The 20574-nt window shown below is 36.1% G+C and overlaps 2 protein-coding genes across 3 annotated transcripts in view; one reads left to right on the forward strand and one right to left on the reverse strand.

The window, feature by feature from the left end:
- The window catches only part of LOC149063786 (uncharacterized), a 471413-nt gene that overhangs the window by 346246 nt on the left and 104593 nt on the right, over nucleotides 1-20574 (forward strand). The gene's annotated exons all lie outside the window — the stretch shown is intronic.
- On the reverse strand, nucleotides 1815-16846 carry LOC149063792 (acetylcholinesterase-1-like). Its single transcript, XM_089255617.1, has 3 exons — nucleotides 16456-16846; nucleotides 7625-9146; nucleotides 1815-2183 (listed from the first exon to the last, which is right to left on the reverse strand). Exons 1-3 carry the CDS (start codon nucleotides 16469-16471, stop codon nucleotides 1970-1972), a joined length of 1752 nt encoding a protein of 583 aa, XP_089111743.1. The 5' UTR covers nucleotides 16472-16846; the 3' UTR covers nucleotides 1815-1969.

A 20574-nucleotide genomic window follows, 5' to 3' on the forward strand; every position in this document is an offset into this window, starting at 1 on the left:
CAACGCCCATTTCAAAGAAGATCGCTCTAATTCTGGAGATTATGCATATCGAGAATAGCTTGTCATAATTTTTTCAGCGCATTGATGGTGTGTAAAAATAAAATCAAAAAAGTTTTCCCCACCAAATCTTTGGGTTCCCAACCTAAAACTGCCGCCCCTAAATTTTGCTGCCCGGGGCAGTTCCCCCCTTCCCCTTGCCTTCTAACTGGTTACGGCCCTGCCCTATGTATACAGTGACATGTACGCTGAGACTGGAGCGCACAGTCCACATTCCCCTTTGAAATAAACTAAACGTCAATGGTAAGCTCCCCCTTCCCGGGGCAGCCCAGGAAGAGAATGATTTTTCTTTTCACAATACATTCAACTAGTGGTGATGATGCATATCATGAACCAAAATTTTTTGCGGATTGTTGTTGTGCCCAAATATGTTGATGTACGTGTATATTTTTTTGAAATTCCATAGTACATATCGTGTATAAAACACTTCAGTTAGACAAATACATGTGATGGACCTTACATTTTGATTCATAACCTCAAGAGTACATAGCAAAAAATCATGTGAAAATTTTATAGCGATACAATAACTATATATAACGACACCTCGGCGATAACGTCAGTAACTGGTGGTCCGGATTGATCTCCTTTAGAAATTGCTCATGAACGTCGATATAACGTCTATGAAAAACAACCGACTCGGATATAACGACAAATTTTATGCCGCCTTTGTCTCCGTTTGGATGGTGCAAAAAATTTCTAAGATTGAGGCTGATCGCATCCAGGGAAGGTAGGCCTGTTGTACTATTAATATCTAGCGTTTGAAGAAAAAAATGATTTATTATGTTTTTGACGTTTCGACTTGGAATGAACATGAACACTGTACAAAATATTTCCGTATTTCTCCCTTCCCAACTTTTTCCCTATAAAAATGCCCCGTTTTCTCAACGAAGCTCACTTTGATTCTAATCTTTACTAGAATCAGGAACGAAGGTAATTTCCGTTATTTTTAAATTGTGTTATAATGAATATGGCTATGGATATCCATCTCATATATTTGTGAAGTTCATTTTTTTTCTCATGAAATACATTTTAGCAGACTCGCTTTGGCACTGAATTTTTCACCAAGCGGCATTTATGAGCAGTATTTGGCACTGCCGCTAAGATTCGGCTACGTGCTTCTTGAGAATCGCTTTGCCTCGTATTAATCAACCCGATTTCCCTTATTCCTCTCGATCAAGTATGGCACCCTGATCATGCAGAAAAAAAAAAACTGAATGGTTATTATTATTTTATTACTTTTGATTATAATCCTGTCCGAAAAAATCCTGGAAACATCAACCTCGGTTGTGACGACATATAACGACAAAATTCCATAGAATCTTCAATGTTGTTGCAACCGGATTAGACTGTATATAAAAAATGTTTTAAAATTTGATAATCACGAAAAATTAATTCGATTGTGAGAAGGAATATCATACGAATGCCCGATTGGCGTCGTGATTACATGCTCATCTAACACCATGAAGGTTGCCGTAATGTCCAAGGTTCCAACCTGGAGGAAGAATGCAGATAACGATATTTTTTCCTAACGAGCTTAAGGAAACCACCGCTAGGTGGTGCCTTCATTTACAACCCAATTTGTTAAAGGCAGTAAATTGCAATATAGCGATATGGCCGGAGTTAAGGAAGTAGGGACCATATAAAAGTTTATTCACATTTCACGAAGAAGCCACCAATTACTTTTGTACCGATAGCTGTTCTTTGTTAGAGTGAACTCAACTCGACATAACCTCGTGAAAGAAAGGCTGCCACGATATCTGTAAAAATTATATAACATGCTTTTATGTAGTAATGCTTCTAAATTTTACTGTGCAGTTTGATATTAATCAATTCATTCGTTTTCGGATAGCACATTTCAAAAGAACACAAAATGACAGATGAAAACAGTAGAAAAAAATTACGATACAAGTAACTATTTGAAACCCGCAGTTGAAACCCTCGCTTCAACAGGTTTTTCAGAGTCTATAATAGAAGATTCGAATATATTTGCACGAAATCTGTCTCGCCAAAATTCACATCTTCGATTTGGGTGCATTTTGATTTTTTCTTCGTGACTCAATTCGAGATACACGGGGTATTCGTAGCTGTACTTTGGCCACCGCAATCCATTTGACACGTCGGGAGTTCTGAAAACACCAAAAAAACGTCATACAGATTTCATCAAATATAATGAAATTTTCTCATTCATATAATATAAATTTCAGTATAAACAGGTAATGTTACTGATTCAGGTGCTGTATCGTAGCATTCGGACACGAATCAAGAGAAAAATCTAGTTGAGTTTCAAAATCAACCGTTGAGCGATATAAGTGCATGTACTGAAACTTAGATATAGTTTAGATGCATGGCTGCTGCTTCGGCCCACCACGATGCTCACACGACCGCGCCATCAAACATGCAACTATATAACCCAATTTTCATGTTATCCTTCAGAACTATATTGTAATTTCGAATATGTTGCAGAAACTGATCTTGAAGCACCTAGTGGCAACCTGGGATCCAAAATGTGCCATTCGAGAAAGAGTAGTATATCGCTGTTTGCTATACAGTTCTATTGCCTGGAACGTCTTGCAGCACAATATAGGAGCACCCCTGAGCTAAATACTTGATGGTACAATTTCGACTTACGAACATTTCTACGTTCTTTGTGCACTGGTGAAATAAATTAAGAGAATTTGTATATTTTATCGAATTTCATGAAAACTGAACTGAACTGAATGTGAAATCACTGCTTCTAGACAAAAATGCAAATCTTGCACGTCAAATACGTAAGCGTACACGTGTGTGTGTGTGCGGAGCCAGTAGAGAAACAGGCTTTATAAGCGCGCGTAAAATAAGACGCATTTCGTTCGCTAGCACACCTCGGCGAATTTCTCGGTGTTATTTTGCAGCAATCGGTTAATTTCAAATTGTAACAGTAAAAATGAGTAACCACTAACGTTTTGATGATGGAATGAGGTGGGGAGGCTAGAAGCAGGCCAATCTCAAGTCCAGATTTGTAGAGAGTTCAATTTAACGCCCAGCGTCATGTGTAACTTATGGAATCAGTTCCAGGATACCGGATCCATCGAGAGAAAGCCTGGGCAAGCTCGTCCAAGAGCCATGACGGCCAGAGAAGATCGCCATTTGTCGATTATAGCGAGGCGTAACAGGAGTGCTACAGCTTCTCAGCTCTCTCGTGCCTTGTATGCAGCCACAGGAACCCGTGTATCAAGGGTGACTGTTTCCAAAAGACTTCATGAGAGAGGGTTGTTTGCACGTAAGTACTGAAAATGAGCCAATTTTGAGGACATAATTTAGAATATCTCAAAAAGTTTCAGAGATATTTCAGAAATTTCACTGGATTTTTTTATTTCATGCAGTACAGTACTTTTATTCAAACCCCAATTGGTTTTTAAAAATCCCTGTGTTTTCAAAAAAAGTGTCCCGCACTTAGTAAGTTGCCTTAACGTTTTTGAAAAATCAATTAAAATTGAAATTTTTTTTGAATTCAACCATCAGTTAAACGAACCCAAGGAAAAACAAAGAGACTTTCTCTCGTATTTCCAAGATGTGGATGTAGTTGTCTTCATGGGACATTCGTTTCCCAAATGTGCCAATTACCAACTCACTGATATCAGAAAATACTTTTTAATTTGCGTGTGCTTTCGGATGCGAAATCTTTCAAGCACTGCATGCGTTAAAGCACACAAATACTTTAAGAGGGATTTGACCTGCTGTTTGCGTCCCGCTCACTTCTACGGACAGGAGAATCCGCTTATCATGGAGCAGAGAGCATAGAGATTGGAGTATGGATCAATGGGCGACCGTTCTCTTCACTGATGAGTCCCGGTTCAGCCTAAGCACCGATTCTCGCCGTACGTTGATATGGAGAGGACCAGGGACCCGCTACCTACCCTCCAATGTCCGCGAAATCGACCATTATGGCGGAGGTTTAATGGTCTGGGCAGGCATCATGTTGGATGGTCGCACACCTCTCCATGTCTTTGAAAGAGGCAACGTGACTGGTGTGAGGTATAGGGATGAGGTCTTGGAGCCCTATTTTCGCCTTTTCAGGGGTGCAGTTGGCCCTGAGTTCATTTTGATGGACGATAACGCGAGGCCACATAGAGCTCTTCTGCTCGACGATTTTCTAGAGAGTGAGGATATTCGCCGGATGGATTGGCCAGCCAGATCTCCAGACCTTAACCCTATAGAGCATGTCTGGGAGGCTCTGGGGAGGCAATTGCAACTCGCAACCCTCCTCCGGGAACCATCCAGAGAATGAAAACATCGTTGCTGAACGAGTGGTACCAATTGCCACAAGAAATGATAAACTGCCTTATTTCAAGTATGAAATCACGCTGCGAGACCTGTATATCTGTAAGAGGGGACCATATCCCCTATTAACCCATTTTTTTTGTTTATTCTGCAACCGCTGTTTCATACCTTCCGACTCCAACGAGTGTTACGCACGATCATGCGTGTGTATTACAATTATTGAATGGTTATTTGTTTTGTATTGTATCAATGTATGTACATATCGAATTTCATTAAAATCGGTACAGTAGTTCTAGAGATAATCGACCAAGTCTGCAAATTCTCTTAATTTCTTACACCAGTGTATGTGCTGTGCTTCATCATAATGTTGTTTGAATGACGTCACTCTAACAATCTTGGTTTTACGGGACTTTCAAATTCCTTCTTGGTCTCTATTGGCGTACAAAATGTTGATATTTATAATTTTTTTTTAGTGGTCCATAATAGTTTAGCCGGAGTTTTCTGTGCTTTTTTGTACATTCAAATGAGTAAAATCAGTGGTAGTTTTCCTATAACTTTTAAAGACGTCACCTTAGTACCCTTTCCTTGTCAGTAGAACGAACCATGGTCGGCACTAAAATCAGAGTTTTCAGGTTTCAAACAATAATCGATTATATTGAAAAAGGTAACTAATCAGGGTAAGTTTGTTTTCTGTACCTTAGGCAAATATGACTTTTTTTTTTCAATTTTTGCCCCTACCCGTCAGCAGAGGGCAGCAAAACTGACCCCCACTTGTCAGAAAATTTTCTGCAGCTCCGGCCCCCTACCTCCTAACACATATTGATGGGATGAGAAACGTACGTGAATGGGGGGGGGGGCGGGGACATAAGGAAGATTGTGCCCCCCCCCCCTCCCTGTAGACGAACAAAAAAAAAATTATTTTTTGATGCAAAAACATAATAAATAAAATTAAAATTTCGAAATTACCTTTATACGTTATTATAACCAATTTCTGTTAATTTCAATGGTATTTGTTAGCTGAGACCTGAAAATTTGTTTTTAAGAAATTCATTGCAACCCCACCCTATAAACCATACATAGTAAAAACCCTTGGCCCGCGGACCGAATCTGGCCCTGGGGGTTATCTGATGTATCTAGCACTTCCAAACCTAATTTTGTAAAAATGAACCAAAGAAGCACATTTGCAGACCGCTTAAGTGACTACTGGCACAATTCCAGAGCATTTAAGCGGGCCGTGGCACATTTTCAGATCAATCAAGTAGGCCCGTGGAATATTCACAGGTCACTTAAGTGACCCGCGACACAGTTTCAGAACACGTAAGCGATCCGTGGCATATTTAAAGATCCCTTGAGTGACTTGTGGCATAGTCTTGGAGCACTTAAGTTACCCGCAGCACATTTCCAAATTACTTTAGTGATCTGCGACATTATTACGAATCACTTGAGTGACGCGTGCCACAGTTCCAGGGCACTTAAGTGGCTCAGACATATTTCCAGATCACTTGAAGGATCTGAGTGACATTTAGAGATCACTAAAGTGGCTCTGTAAGGGAATTATCAATAGGTAGAATGTTAGTTCAGGTGCCCACAAACAAGGCAAAGGTTTTCCCGTTTTTGTCGCACCAAGTGAGATGTCATTAAGAATATTTCATATTTTTATAAAAGGTGGTTGATGACGTAAGCATCGTCCAAACTCCCCTCCCCCCGTCATCAAATATCAGCAAATTGGAAACCCCCTCTTTTCCAATCGATGCTGACGTAATACTTTAATGACCCCCCCCCCTAATTCATAGGTATTCTCAACACAGACCGTACTCAAATATTCTGAATGGATGAACGTGAGGACTCTGCCACCGGAGTGCCGAGGTCTCTTCCAGCCCAGCTTCGTGGCAGAGTCTGGAACAAAGTGTATCTGTACCTAACAATCAATATGAACTGCGTATCTAACGTTGTGCCTGATTTTTCAGTGTTGTCATTTTGATTTCAAATTGTGAGTGAATTTGTGATGGTTGGATATTCGTACCGTTGTAGGCCTCTATTTACGTAGTAGGCTGCTTGTTTTGGCGAGACTTTTAACGGGGATATCGGCTCCGCTCGAAGTTGGGAACCAGAGACAACCAACTTCACCGACCACCACTGTGACGTTTGGTGGGGTTCGAACCCAGGTCTTCCCGATGCGAGTTCGTCACTCGTACCTCACATGGCGTGGTACTCAATATGTTGTGACATCTGCCTATTTAACAATGCACACTATATTTAACTCACTCAGGGGCAATGACCAGATATCTCGCCTCTTTGAAACTCTCCTAATTCCGCAATGTCCAGCCCAGAGACCTCAGTAAAGTAGAGATTTTTCTTGGACATGTTTTCCATTATTCACCCACAACCTGACACATCAACTGCCGGTGAGCTACTGTTTTCAAAACATGCTTTAAATGATGCCCATTAAGCAAAAAGTAAAAAAAAAATAAAGTAATTTCTCCAAATCCAAATTCAAAAGTGTAACGCCGGGCACGAGGCTAAGCCCCTTTCAACGGCAACTGTAGAGGCCCTCTGTGAGTGGGCGGTATTTCTCCAAATATACCTTATTTAAAATATTTACAATGGTCCTGGTATTATAAATCTTATCAAGTGATATTATCTTCATGCATTTTGGGCGATATACGGAACCAAAAGAAAAAAGAACAGTCGAATCCCGTTATAACGAACTCCAAGAAACCGGAAGAATCACTTGGTTATGATGAAATTTCGTTATAAAGGAATTCTAGGGTTTTTGCATTGTTCCTATGTAAACTTATCTGGGGGATCAGAAAAGTGTTCGTTAAAACGAGGTTTTCGCTATATCGGTATTCGTTAAAATAGGATTCAACTGTGTTTTGACAAAGTCAGGGCCGCACGTTTCAAAGGCGCACAATATGTCTCATGTGGCATTTTTTCATTGCCATAACAACATATGGTGAGGACGCGCATTCACAATCCCTGAATATTTCATCCCGTACTGTACGGTTTTGAAAAGTAAGGCGTACCCTACGAGAAAAAAGGTGGGGGTAATGTGCAGCGCTCTACAATCCGCTCTAAGAAATCGAAAATCCATAGATCACACGAGCGAAATTAAGTTTCGAACATGAAATCATCGTTAATACAGTCAAATCCCGTTATAACAAACTCCAAGAAAGCGGAAGAATCACTTGGTTATAATGAAATTTCGCCATAAAGGAATTCTAGGTTTTTGCATTGTTCTTACGTAAACTTATCTGGGGTATTAGAAAAGTGTTCGTTAAAACGGGATTTAATTTGAATTGCTCACCCAGTTTTAGCAAATGAGACGAATCTACTCATGATACTTCGACTGAGTTCTTTCTCTTCTTCTGTGTAATTGGACCCTTTCCTAAGTGGTACACCGAAAACGTATTCGATTTCAGCACTATGAGTGGTTCCCATCCAATCGGCGGTAAGCTTTTGACTAGACATGTGCGAAAATAGGTAAAAATACGTTTTCTCAGCATTTAAAGAATACAAGTCTGCGTAAAGAATTGTGCTACAGCTGACCATAAAATCACCGAGGAGATCATACAAGGATTTTCTGTAATCTATGGTTTTCATATAATTCATGTAGTAGTCAGCGATTTCATTTGCAATTTCTTCGCCAAGAAGTTTAGATATTCCTGATATCAATGAATTGGCTAGTGACTTGCTGATCCTTTCAACACTGCCAACTCCATATTTGCCAAAATATTGTGGAGCAGCTGCTGTCAGGAAAAATGATCCTTCATCTGCATTTATACCCATAAGTACGTCTTTTCCTTTGAACGGCAGACGTCTTAATGCTTCTGATGTTTCCAAAGGAATTACCTCGTCGCCATAAATAGGAAAAAATGATATAATTCCCGATGTCATTTTTATTAATCCTTCTGCTTGCGATAGCCGAGACGCAGGTAACTGTTTCAGACAGCTTACAACTTTTCCAGGATCACTGGTGATATTGACAGTGTCTCCAGCGCAACCAACTAGAACAGCTAAGGAGTTGGACATTTTGGCTTGAAACTTGGGTGCGTCGAAGAAAAGAGGTATAAGTGCCGCTCCACTTTCGATAATTCCTCGTTTGAAGAGATTTTGAGCGTATGGCGAAAGCATTACACCACTAATTGTCATACCACCGGAACTTTGTCCAAATAATGTTATTTGACGGTTGTCTCCTCCGAAAATACCAGCGTTTTCATTGATCCATTTGAGGGCTAACACCTGATCATAAATTGCCATATTGCCGTTGGCGCCTTCTATGGATGCTGTAAAATAACCAAAAACACCGATTCGGAAATTGGTGGAAGCTACTATGATGTCTCCATATGATGCTAAAACTGCTCCGTCGTATTGATCCATATCCGTAGATCCGGAGTTGAACGCCCCATCGTGGATATAGACCATGATGGCTTTCGCTTTAGAATTTTCCGTACGGGAACGTGGCACCCAGACATTGAGATACAGACAATCTTCAGTCAGATTCTCTTTCTTCGGAAAGTAGTATAGTTCTTCGGTTATGTATTGATAGCATGGTGGTGGTTTCATTGTGGCATTGTAGATGCTGGACCATGGAGGAATCGGAACCGGTCTTTGGAACCTACGTTCGCCAACCGGTGGAAGAGCATAAGGAATTCCGAGGTAAGCATCCACTTCGGTGTCTAATGCAGGTAATACCACCCCTCGAATGGCTCCAGAATTTGTTTGCAATACTTTACTACTCGTTCCACTTTGAACAAATGCATTCATAGATATAAGCATAAATGTCAGCTTTACGAAATTTTGCAATGGAGTCATCAGGGATGCCTTACCTGAAAAACGACACAAAAATATATATCATGAATTTGATTGATACATGTTACTTTCCTACATTAATGTTTTTAATTTTTTCACTTAAATTTTCAATAGAGTATACGGTTTTCGTTCACGGCGTTTTAGTTTAGTTTCAATTTTTCTATAAAAAAGCCTGACATATCTTCTTATCCAGTTTTACACTCGTTTAAATCTTTGATGTTTTCCTGGATATTTTCTAAATCTCCTGAACCTCGGTAACATTCAGGTCAGAGGAATGAGGTTCTATTGTATTTATTACAATTACACACATAGAGAGAGAGAGAGAGAGAGAGTAACACATTGGTCTCTCAATCAAGAATATTATTCTAAAATCAATAACAAGAATATTCAAATTCAAAATCGAATAATAATTACAGTAAATTGAAATATAAATTTGATGAGATTAATTATATTATGATACGTTATATAAATGTATATAATACATACATATATTTACAACATTTCTTAGTCTTGCAACCACAGCTTTTTGGTATATTTTAGTTGCAAATATTTATATACATACAGTCAAACCTCGTTAGTGCATCACCCGGTTAACACGTCACTCCGCTTAACGGATCACTTTTTTGGAAGTCCCAATTGTTCTCAGGCAGGAATTGGCCAGCTATGGCTTACTCCGTTTAACGAGTCACTCCGCTTACTAAGTCATATTTTTGCTCTCCCAAGAGTGACTCATTAACGAGGTTTGACTGTATATGTATAGTAGGAACAAAAATTTTGGTGGGAAAAATCTAGAGATACTAAGATAGAGAATGAAGAAATAGCTAAAATAAATTTTCAAATGACAAAAACACTGGTTCTGCTCACTTATTCATTCAAAAACCATACAGGAAAAGAAATTATTTGAAGGGGGAAAAACTGTTGTTTTCCTTCAAATAATTTCCTTTTTGTGTATACATGGCACAGTTTCCTCCCCCCTCATATTCGGGGTCTCCATATTCAAGATTTCCGTATTCGCGGTTTTTTCCCATTTACTGGATTTTTTTTTTTTTTTTTGTAACACTGAGAAATCGTCATTGATGTGTTTTGTTTACAACATTGGATTTGTGCACGTTTAGGATGGCTCGGTAATGACATTACTGTCATCTCTAGAGCCGTGGCAGCTCCCAAGAGAGGAACAGTCACCTCGGGTTGGATTAACCTTCGGCCACAATGCAGGGCCGTATTTACGATTTTTTCGCCTGTGGGCTATACAAATTTTGCCGCCCCCTCCCATTTCAGTCAGTCTAACTTTTTTACCCCCCCCCTTTAACCCCCTCCCCCATGCCATTACTAATAAATCAGAAACAAACAAAAGAAAAAAAAAGTGGTACTGTATATAGTTGCGCCGAAATTTTACTTTTCTGCCTTGTATTCGTATCATATTCCGATCCATAATGATTGCCATATAACGGGGGAGGGGGGGGGTGTTCAATCTCCGGCCAGCAGGCGTCAACACATCGATGAAAAACACTGATAAATTTAATTCGAATGTATGGTGCATGCGTTCGAATATGAAAGTATCTCAGCACCAATCAATGGTGACGAGATACTTTCTGCGTTCTTGGTTATAGTCTAGCAGCAAAATCAATAATGCATTACATAATATCTATACATATTATGTTTAACCGCACGTCCTAAAGTGTAATTTGAAATAGTGAAATACTTTTTCAAAATTGTTTCGTGGACCAACTAAAATTTTAGACGGGGCCCACCAGTGGTTTGTGTACTCGCGTGATTTGAATGTACTTGAATATACAGATGTTCTTACAGAGAATATCGCCAACAATCGTTGCGCTCTCTTTTAAATTCCCTTATACCTCTGCGTTATCCTGCTTTTTCCTCATGATGTTAGTGAACGAGATATACCACTACTACTACTACTAAACCATACATGTACCTCGTCCATATTCCTTTGCGGAACCTCTAACGAATTGGTACGTGTTGGAATGTGCGTGTAGTGAAACCTGATGTGAAGTTTGTTTCTGTGTAATGCTTGTTTTGTGTGTAGTGTTGCCATCTGCCACCAGCTTTTTTTTAACTATGAGTGGAGTGTAATGATTGAATAATTGTATCGTTGTAGGCCTGTTGCTCTTAGTGGTGAAACTTTTCAATGGGGAGACCGGCTCGAAGCCGACCACCACTGTGGCGACGGTAAACGGGATATATACCAAAAAAAAACCTATGGTTTCGATTATTCGCGGTCACCCCCGGAACGTAACCCCCTCGAATACGGGGGGAGGGGGGGCAACTGGATACATATATATGCATGTGTGTGTGTGTGTGTGTGTGTGTGTGTGTGTGTGTGTGTGTGTGTGTGTGTGTGTGTGTGTGTGTGTGTTACCGGCAAAGTATAGAATGCCTAGGCATTTTATAGAATGCCTGGATTTCATACTTTGCCGGTAACATCTATACTGTATATATATGTATATTATTATGCAAAATGTATCAATTTTCATCGAAATATATACAATTGAAAAATTAGAACGAAGGCGAAAAAAAAGAGTAATTTTTGCAACAATAAATAGGTCTTTCTCAAGGGGGGGGGGGGACCCCCTCCCATTTGTCCCAAGGGCAAAAATATGTCTGATGATGGTAAGCCGACAAAAAGGCATATTTTATCATCCGTTCCTCTGACTTTTTTGGCTCGACAAACTTTGGAATTCGAAAAGCATCAAAGAGTGACAAAACCAAAAACGAAAAAAACTAGAAATAAAAAAATGAAAAACACATAAAAAACACATGAAGTACATCAGTTACAGAATAAAAAGTTACATACACTATCAGTTATAGACACTAACACATTGAAGAATTTTCTTTTAAATATGCAACATCTAAATGGAACACATTTGTTTAATGTGGTAGTGTCTATGAATCATTTTACTTATTGACATAATAAATAACAATGTGTAAATACACAATGAATATAATGTTTAAATACATGATAAATATAATGTCTAAATGCATGATAAATATAATGTGTAAATACATGATAAATATAATGTCTAAATACATGATTAATATAATGTGTAAATACATGATTAATATAATGTGTAAATATATGATAAATATAATGTGTAAATACATGATTAATATAATGTGTAAATACATGATTAATATAATGTGTAAATATGGGATTAATATAATGTGTAAATACATGATAAATATAATGTTTAAATACATGATTAATATAATGTGTAAATACATGATAAATATAATGTGTAAATACATGATTAATATAATGTGTAAATATGGGATTAATATAATGTGTAAATACATGATAAATATAATGTGTAAATACATGATAAATATAATGTGTAAATACATGATTAATATAATGGGTAAATACATGATAAATATAATGTGTAAATACATGATAAATATAATGTGTAAATACATGATAAATATAATGTGTAAATACATGATAAATATAATGTGTAAATACATGATTAATATAATGTGTAAATACATGATTAATATAATGTTTAAATACATGATTAATATAATGTGTAAATACATGATAAATATAATGTGTAAATACATGATTAATATAATGTGTAAATATGGGATTAATATAATGTGTAAATACATGATAAATATAATGTGTAAATACATGATAAATATAATGTGTAAATACATGATAAATATAATGGGTAAATACATGATAAATATAATGTGTAAATACATGATAAATATAATGTGTAAATACATGATAAATATAATGTGTAAATACATGATAAATATAATGTGTAAATACATGATAAATATAATGGGTAAATACATGATAAATATAATGTGTAAATACATGATAAATATAATGTGTAAATACATGATAAATATAATGTGTAAATACATGATAAATATAATGTGTAAATACATGATAAATATAATGTGTAAATACATGATTAATATAATGTTTAAATACATGATTAATATAATGTGTAAATACATGATAAATATAATGTGTAAATACATGATTAATATAATGTGTAAATATGGGATTAATATAATGTGTAAATACATGATAAATATAATGTGTAAATACATGATAAATATAATGTGTAAATACATGATTAATATAATGTGTAAATATGGGATTAATATAATGTGTAAATACATGATAAATATAATGTGTAAATACATGATAAATATAATGTGTAAATACATGATAAATATAATGTGTAAATACATGATTAATATAATGTGTAAATATGGGATTAATATAATGTGTAAATACATGATAAATATAATGTGTAAATACATGATAAATATAATGTGTAAATACATGATAAATATAATGGGTAAATACATGATAAATATAATGTGTAAATACATGATTAATATAATGTGTAAATATGGGATTAATATAATGTGTAAATACATGATAAATATAATGTGTAAATACATGATAAATATAATGTGTAAATACATGATTAATATAATGTGTAAATATGGGATTAATATAATGTGTAAATACATGATAAATATAATGTGTAAATACATGATTAATATAATGGGTAAATACATGATTAATATAATGTGTAAATACATGATTAATATAATGTGTAAATACATGATTAATATAATGTTTAAATACATGATTAATATAATGTGTAAATACATGATTAATATAATGTGTAAATACAGGATTAATATAATGTGTTATAGCTATTTCATGGCTGTAACACAGGCGCTGTACTCCAACTTCGAATTTGTAATTCTAAAATTCTGTCTGTTTTCACACATGGTCGTTTGATCGCAATGTTTAATTACATTATCTCTCTCTCTCATTATCATCTAATTTTATTTAAAATTTCCAATAAAAAATATAATAGTAATAATTTTGAGAAAAATAAATTAAAACTTTTAAAATATTCAAAACGAATATTTAAAATTTTTTTAACTATCACTTTATATTTTAAATTTTAGTAAATTATGTTGATAAAATACACTGTGAAAGAAATATTTTATAATTTGTCGTCGGCATCATTCAAACTTGGTACAATTAGCTTTCTTATTTTCAATTTCGCATGGCAGATTTATGTATCCCATTTAGCCTGTACCCAATATTCATCATTCCTCTTAGATTAGAAAATGCGAAAACGTTTTTAGATGTTTGTCAATGCAATTTTCTATATTCAATATATTGAATATAGAAAATCTTTGTTAAATTATCGGAAATTGTAAATGTTTTATTTAATAATGTTCTTATATCGATTCAACAAATGGCTTTCATCCATAAACCTGAAATAATTTCAGGTACACTTATATTGACATCTCTTACTTATGTACTAGATGGGTTGTGGGGGAATGGGTCTCATACTCTCTAACATGGCCAATAAGCCTCAAAAACTATGCTGTAATAGAAATATCATTAAAAACATCACATATTAAATTTATATGTATGTATATGTACACATTGATTTATTTTGAAGTTTTTGCATATATTTTCTATTGCATATGCTATGCCAATACATTTTATGTCTCCAAAAAATATATACATAGTGTCAAATCCATTAAGAAAACAATGCATTAATAACATCTTGCGCCTAAAAAGTAACATGGCAGCGGTTAAATTGACTCAAAAATTTAAAAAATTTATTGATATTCATTAATAAAATTATTTATACATCATTTAATAAAAAAAATAAAAAATGTAAAGTGTTCGTTTTATTTTTCCAAAAAATTAAATTTTAAATTGGAAGACGAACCTTGAACACAATTGGGGCGCGGTAGCCCAGGTCGATAAGATACTCGCCTAAAGTACCAAATGATGTTTAGAGGTGTCGCGAGTTCGATACCCGGTTTCGTTCTTGTCAGAAAACGTTCCTGATACAGGGGTACAACAAAAAACGGCGACTTGACCGCAGCAAAAATTGCTACCGTAGGGAGTACCCCATCGAGGGAGTTAGCACACCAAACTCTCGATGAGTATAAAAAACAAGCCTGCCGTTCGGAATCGGCAATAAATTGTAGGTCCCGTTCTAATAAGCCCTCGTGTGCATAAAATGGCCGTGGTGCGACAAAAATGATGAACACAATTTAATTTTAATTGTTTTTAGTTTCAATTAACATTGCCGATCGAATTTCAATCTTTTGTCTTATTTTGAAGCGCTAAAGAGCTTCTTTTCTATTTTTCAATTCATTTTTTATGCAATTTCATTGATATCATGATACTTCAACATGAGCGCAATGTATTAAGAATATATTGTTTTTCTTAATGTTGCTTAAATTTTCAAAAAAAAAAGTTTTAGATATGTAAACATTCTATATCAGCATAGCAGTGTCAAAAATTTTGTAAAATATTTATTTTCACGGTTTTTTATTTTGAAAACGCTATAATCTCGGTAGTATTTAACATACACACTCCATTTTTTAGTGATTTTTCATTATTTCTGAGTACAAAAATTTAAAGATATTGAAGTTTTTGTTCGGAAGATATCGACGCTTATACCTAGACCGGCCAAGAGCAGTCATTTTGACTGCTATATGCAAAATTGTATGTTCTCTCCTTGTGGTGGGCGTTGATGCATAATTTGCTTTTTAAGTTTATTCCCTGTCGGCACATGCAACGTAACATATATTCACGAGTAACATATCAATAAGAAAAAATAAATAAAATAACGCTACTCCTTGCATGATGTTACTGGGCAATCTAAAGGGTCTATTGACAGGGACAGTATGTATCTACAATCAAAACCGTATATCTTAACTGAGCTATAACCTCAATAAGATATAGGGTTATATGTTATCAAAGTTGATGAAACGTTTTTTTCTTCTCATTGTTTACCTGGCAAGCTCAGTTTTTTGTTCTGGTTTGACATTTCATAACTCTTCGTGTCACCATCTGCTTTGAAAGCTTCCTAGGAAGCACAAGTTTTTTCACAGTGTGCATAAAGGGCTTTTAGAAAAACGATGTATTAGAACATAAATGTCAGAAATATCATTCTTCGTATAAAACACGTTTAAACTTTCTATTCACGGATTACTTGTACGCATGTACAAACGCAACACTAAAAGTGGACGTAACTGTGATTCTAAGCATCATATAAACGAAACAAGGCCAGTTTTGGAATTACAAAGAATATCGCTTTCATAAGATTAAAAAAAAATTGATATTTTCTTCAAAAATGTCGTTTACAACGTAGTCGGATACTATAAGCAATACTATCTTTTAAAATTGATTTTACTATAAGATCAAATCTCAAAGCAGAAACAAATAAATTCTAAATTTTACAGTTTTTATCAGTGAACCAACATACTGAAAAAAAAAAATGAAATTTTACTTACGATATTCAATATCCATCACATATATTTTTACAGACACTTTAAAATTCTGCTGTTGTGAGAGAAAAAATTTAAAATTGGTGAATTATATAATATCGAATTTTTTCTTGTTTTTCAATTAACGTGATTTCTTTAACCAATAGAATGGGTTTATATTTAGACTGTAGCCAAAACACACAAGTCACCCATTATTGTATTACTTTCGAAACATCCAATGTCGACGCAAGACAAATCGATGTGACCTTGCGAATTAACGTAATTCTACATGTCTAACTTTAAATGTACGCACTGAGACATGTATTACCTTCCAATATAGCTGTTTCTGTTGTATCCCACAAAAAAGTTCAGTATGATTGCTTCGTTTTAACATAAACGCCTTAACGTTTAAACGTCTTTCGAAAACTAATGTAAACAGGGCATTACGAAACAAAAACAATTGTCTTCAGTAAATCGGTGTGCATTATGTAGATTTTTTTCCGGTACCAAAATTTTTCCTTGAGGAAAATTGTGATTTTCAGGCCATAAAATAATGTAAATGTGGAGTTTCTAGGAACTCCATCTCACACGTAGATTTCGATTGCGGAGCAGTCTTGATCACTTCTGTGATTCTTGTATCCAGTCCCTTGATGTCGGTTGCACGTGAGGTGTATATAAGTGTAACTTAGTTCTCAAAATCAGTTGCTAATTTCAAAAATACAACAACTTAGAAAATTGTATTTTTGAGTTATGCACTCCACGAGGACAGTAGAAAATGTGCCGATTGGTTAGAAAGTCCGTGGAGAAATATGTACGAGGTGCATGTACTGTTAAGTAATGGTAGTACTGCATTAAAAAATCAGCAACAACTTCCACCTCTACTTTTCCAGTTGGGGGGGGGGGGGCTCAAAATTTTTTCTGCCATTTCCCACCAAAACATCTAGTAAAATTCTGATCCCCCCCCCTTTAAAAATACACTCGGAGGCGGGGGAGGTATGGAACCCTCATAGCCCTTTCAACACATGATTGAAAATATAGAATGAGAATGTGTGATGAAGATGAGAAATCTAATCTCTCTCTTCGCTGAGACAGCAGCAGGCCATGTTCTAGTTAGGAGTTTGCATTATGCGTGAATTTTAAATGTTCAGCCGCCCACCATGCCGTCACTGGGGGGGTCGAACATAGGTCTTTGCGATGCGAGTCAATCACAATGCTTACAGAACAGCATAGCGCGGAAGCTACAAAACCAAGTTAACCCTTCTTGTAAAAAAGCCTAGTGGCGGCTCTGACTTTGGACGTAATGAAAACGAACTTTTCATTGTGAGCTCGAAGATTTTTCGAGTGTACAAATGAATAAGATCTTTCACACGTGCTTGGTAGGCCATCCATTGCTCCCATTATAAGAAGCACAACAACGGGTCATCCCTAGAAATAAACAAGTGGCTATCGGGAAAGCAAAACGATTTTTTGACGAGAAAACGTCTTCAAAATCGATGCCGTGCGTGGGAAGGCAATCGCGTCAAAATGAGCGGCAGTTTTTGTCAAAGTAATTTCAAACTTCAATAACTCTATTATTATCAACGTAGGTTTGCCATCTTGAACTTATTTTAAACAGGAAGAACGACATTTTGTGTTAGTACCATTTTTATATTTGTGGCAGCTTGACTTCAGCAATTGCAAACGCTCAGAATGAGCCAACGATTTTCGAGTTTTCGGATTCCACACTTGTCTATAAACGGGATCATTTCTCAGAAACTTCTTATCCAATCGCAGTGAATGAAGTGCTGGTTTGAAGAGGAGTATATGTGTGTGTGTGCTGTAACTCGTTTTGAATATTGAGTTTTTTATCTTGAACACTTAAAGAGATAGAGGGCTGTAGATGAAAAAAGTGTGAACATTTGCGGATTTTTTCAAGATGTCACGATATATGTGAGTGCAAAGTACAACCCAAATAAGAAAAATCGAGCATGAATGTGTGCTCAATACTACAATACTACGAAGAGAATGACACCAAAACCGCCATGTCCTAACCCAAAAAACTTGGGCGCAGTACTGCCACGAATATAAGCGACGAAAGCACACTCCAGCAACTCTTGCCATATCTGACGGGCCAGCTACGGATTTCGTTGCGGATGGAATGGATAGTGTAATGGAGGTCAACCCAGACCCATCGGACCCATTTGACATTCTCACTACGGAGGCCCGAAATTAAACTTGCACCAGGGCCGACAACTACTTTAAAAAAGTTGGAGAACGTTCGCACACATAAATTCCACAGGAAACTGAGCCCCACGAGAACCAATGGAGTGAACGTTCGCTTAAATTTCAAAACATGCCAGGCTCCACGAGAACCAATGATATGCAGCCAACTTAAAAATTGAGAAGAGACGAGCCCAAATAAATCTTTTTTTTACGCAATTCCCATTCAACTCTGCACCAGACCTACATTCTCGTTTGCAATACTGGTAGTTTCGGTATTGCATATCTGTAGTTTCAAAGTTCGTATCCTCATCCATTCCTATTCTCTCCTCTATCATTCTCCCTTCCTAAGGCCCCTATTCACACGGAGCGAATGCGGACGCGGGTCCGCATACTCTTTCACACGAGCACTACAGATGCGAGCGATTCGCCCGCCATCTTTAGTTTGAAATTCGTGCATAAAAACTATTTTTTCGCAATTTTTGTAATTATTTTTCTCCTTCACCCCTGATTCAGCACCCATAGGCAGCCTGAAGGCATTCTTTGGTGGTTTAATCTACATCCCCATAGAATATGGGTATAAAAATGTCTTCATTCCGACCCTTACAAGTAGTCGATGGGAGAAAATGTCTTTTCGGAAAAATATGAAAGAAAAATTCCAGAAACATCCAATGTTCGAAAAATCTAATCCAAAAGCATCCAGAACATTCGATGTTCCAAAAAAAAAAAAAAAATTCAGGAGATATCAAAGAATTTGCAAGTAGAAAAAAGGGGGGGGGTGGAGACTTTCAAAATGCCTGTGCTTAGAAATATTCACATCACAATTCTGTCTTAGGCCGGGATTACACTATAAAAAGTTTGATAAAAGTTCTTTTATAAAACTTGAAAAATGCAACCAATAGGCCGATCAGTTAGGTTCGCTCGAATGTAACAGATGTGTTTATTGGTTACATTTTTCAAGTATTATAAAATAATTTTTAATTTTTAATTCCCATGATCCCCCCGCCCCACCGCCCGCATCATAGCAGTTCATAGTACGAAAAATTTAATTTCAATTTATTACAGTCGAATCCCGTTTTAACGAATACCGTTATAGCGAAAATCCCATTTTAACGAACACTTTTCTAATAATCCACCAGATAAGTTCACATAGAAACAATACCTTGAATTCCTCTATAACGAAGTGATTTCTCCGGTCTCTTGGAGTTCGTTATAACGGGATTCGACACGACTGATGTTTTCACGAAAATAACCGCGGCAGTGGCCGACACTGCCTACTCTTATAGTTTTGTTTTCAAAAGAAACGGCAAGGATTCATTAATAGTGTACATTCGTTACAGAACATACTTATAGGGAATTCTTGTCACAGTTGTGATCTGAATTTGCCTACAGATCAATATCTTTAGGGGTAATTGTCCATAACGTATTGAAAGTACTAAAAAATAGAAAATATATATTATTAAAAGTCTTTACTACACGTTTACCTATAATTTGAAATTAAATACTGTAGTTCCTTGTTCGAATTCGAGGTGGCGTATAATCTGCAGAAGCTAATGTTTTTCCGTTGCGAAAGAAATATCGTGCAGCCCGCAGCTTACAAACAAATTGCAACCTAATCATCGGCATTCAAATACAAATACAACGCCACAACAGGCAAAATGCACAACGAGAGAGGTGGCCAACAATATCATAATATTTATCAATTATTATAAGATACTGTTTCCCAAATTCTAATTATTTATAATTATGATATATAATTGTGATCTCATCAATTGCATTATGCTATTTTTCTGGAATCAACATCACTGCAGAATATCTTGACCATGTTCAAAACCTGATTTACGGAAACAGTTCATTGATTAGTTACGAAACTGTTTCCCAAATTTCGCTTATCATTCTTATGCTATTAAGGAAATATACTGTCATTGACGTTCTTCACGGTCTGAA

Source organism: Pholcus phalangioides, unplaced genomic scaffold, assembly GCF_987345545.1.
Source record: "Pholcus phalangioides strain wild (caught in Gottingen) unplaced genomic scaffold, Ppha-v1.0 ptg000043l_1, whole genome shotgun sequence".
Taxonomy (NCBI): domain Eukaryota; kingdom Metazoa; phylum Arthropoda; class Arachnida; order Araneae; family Pholcidae; genus Pholcus; species Pholcus phalangioides.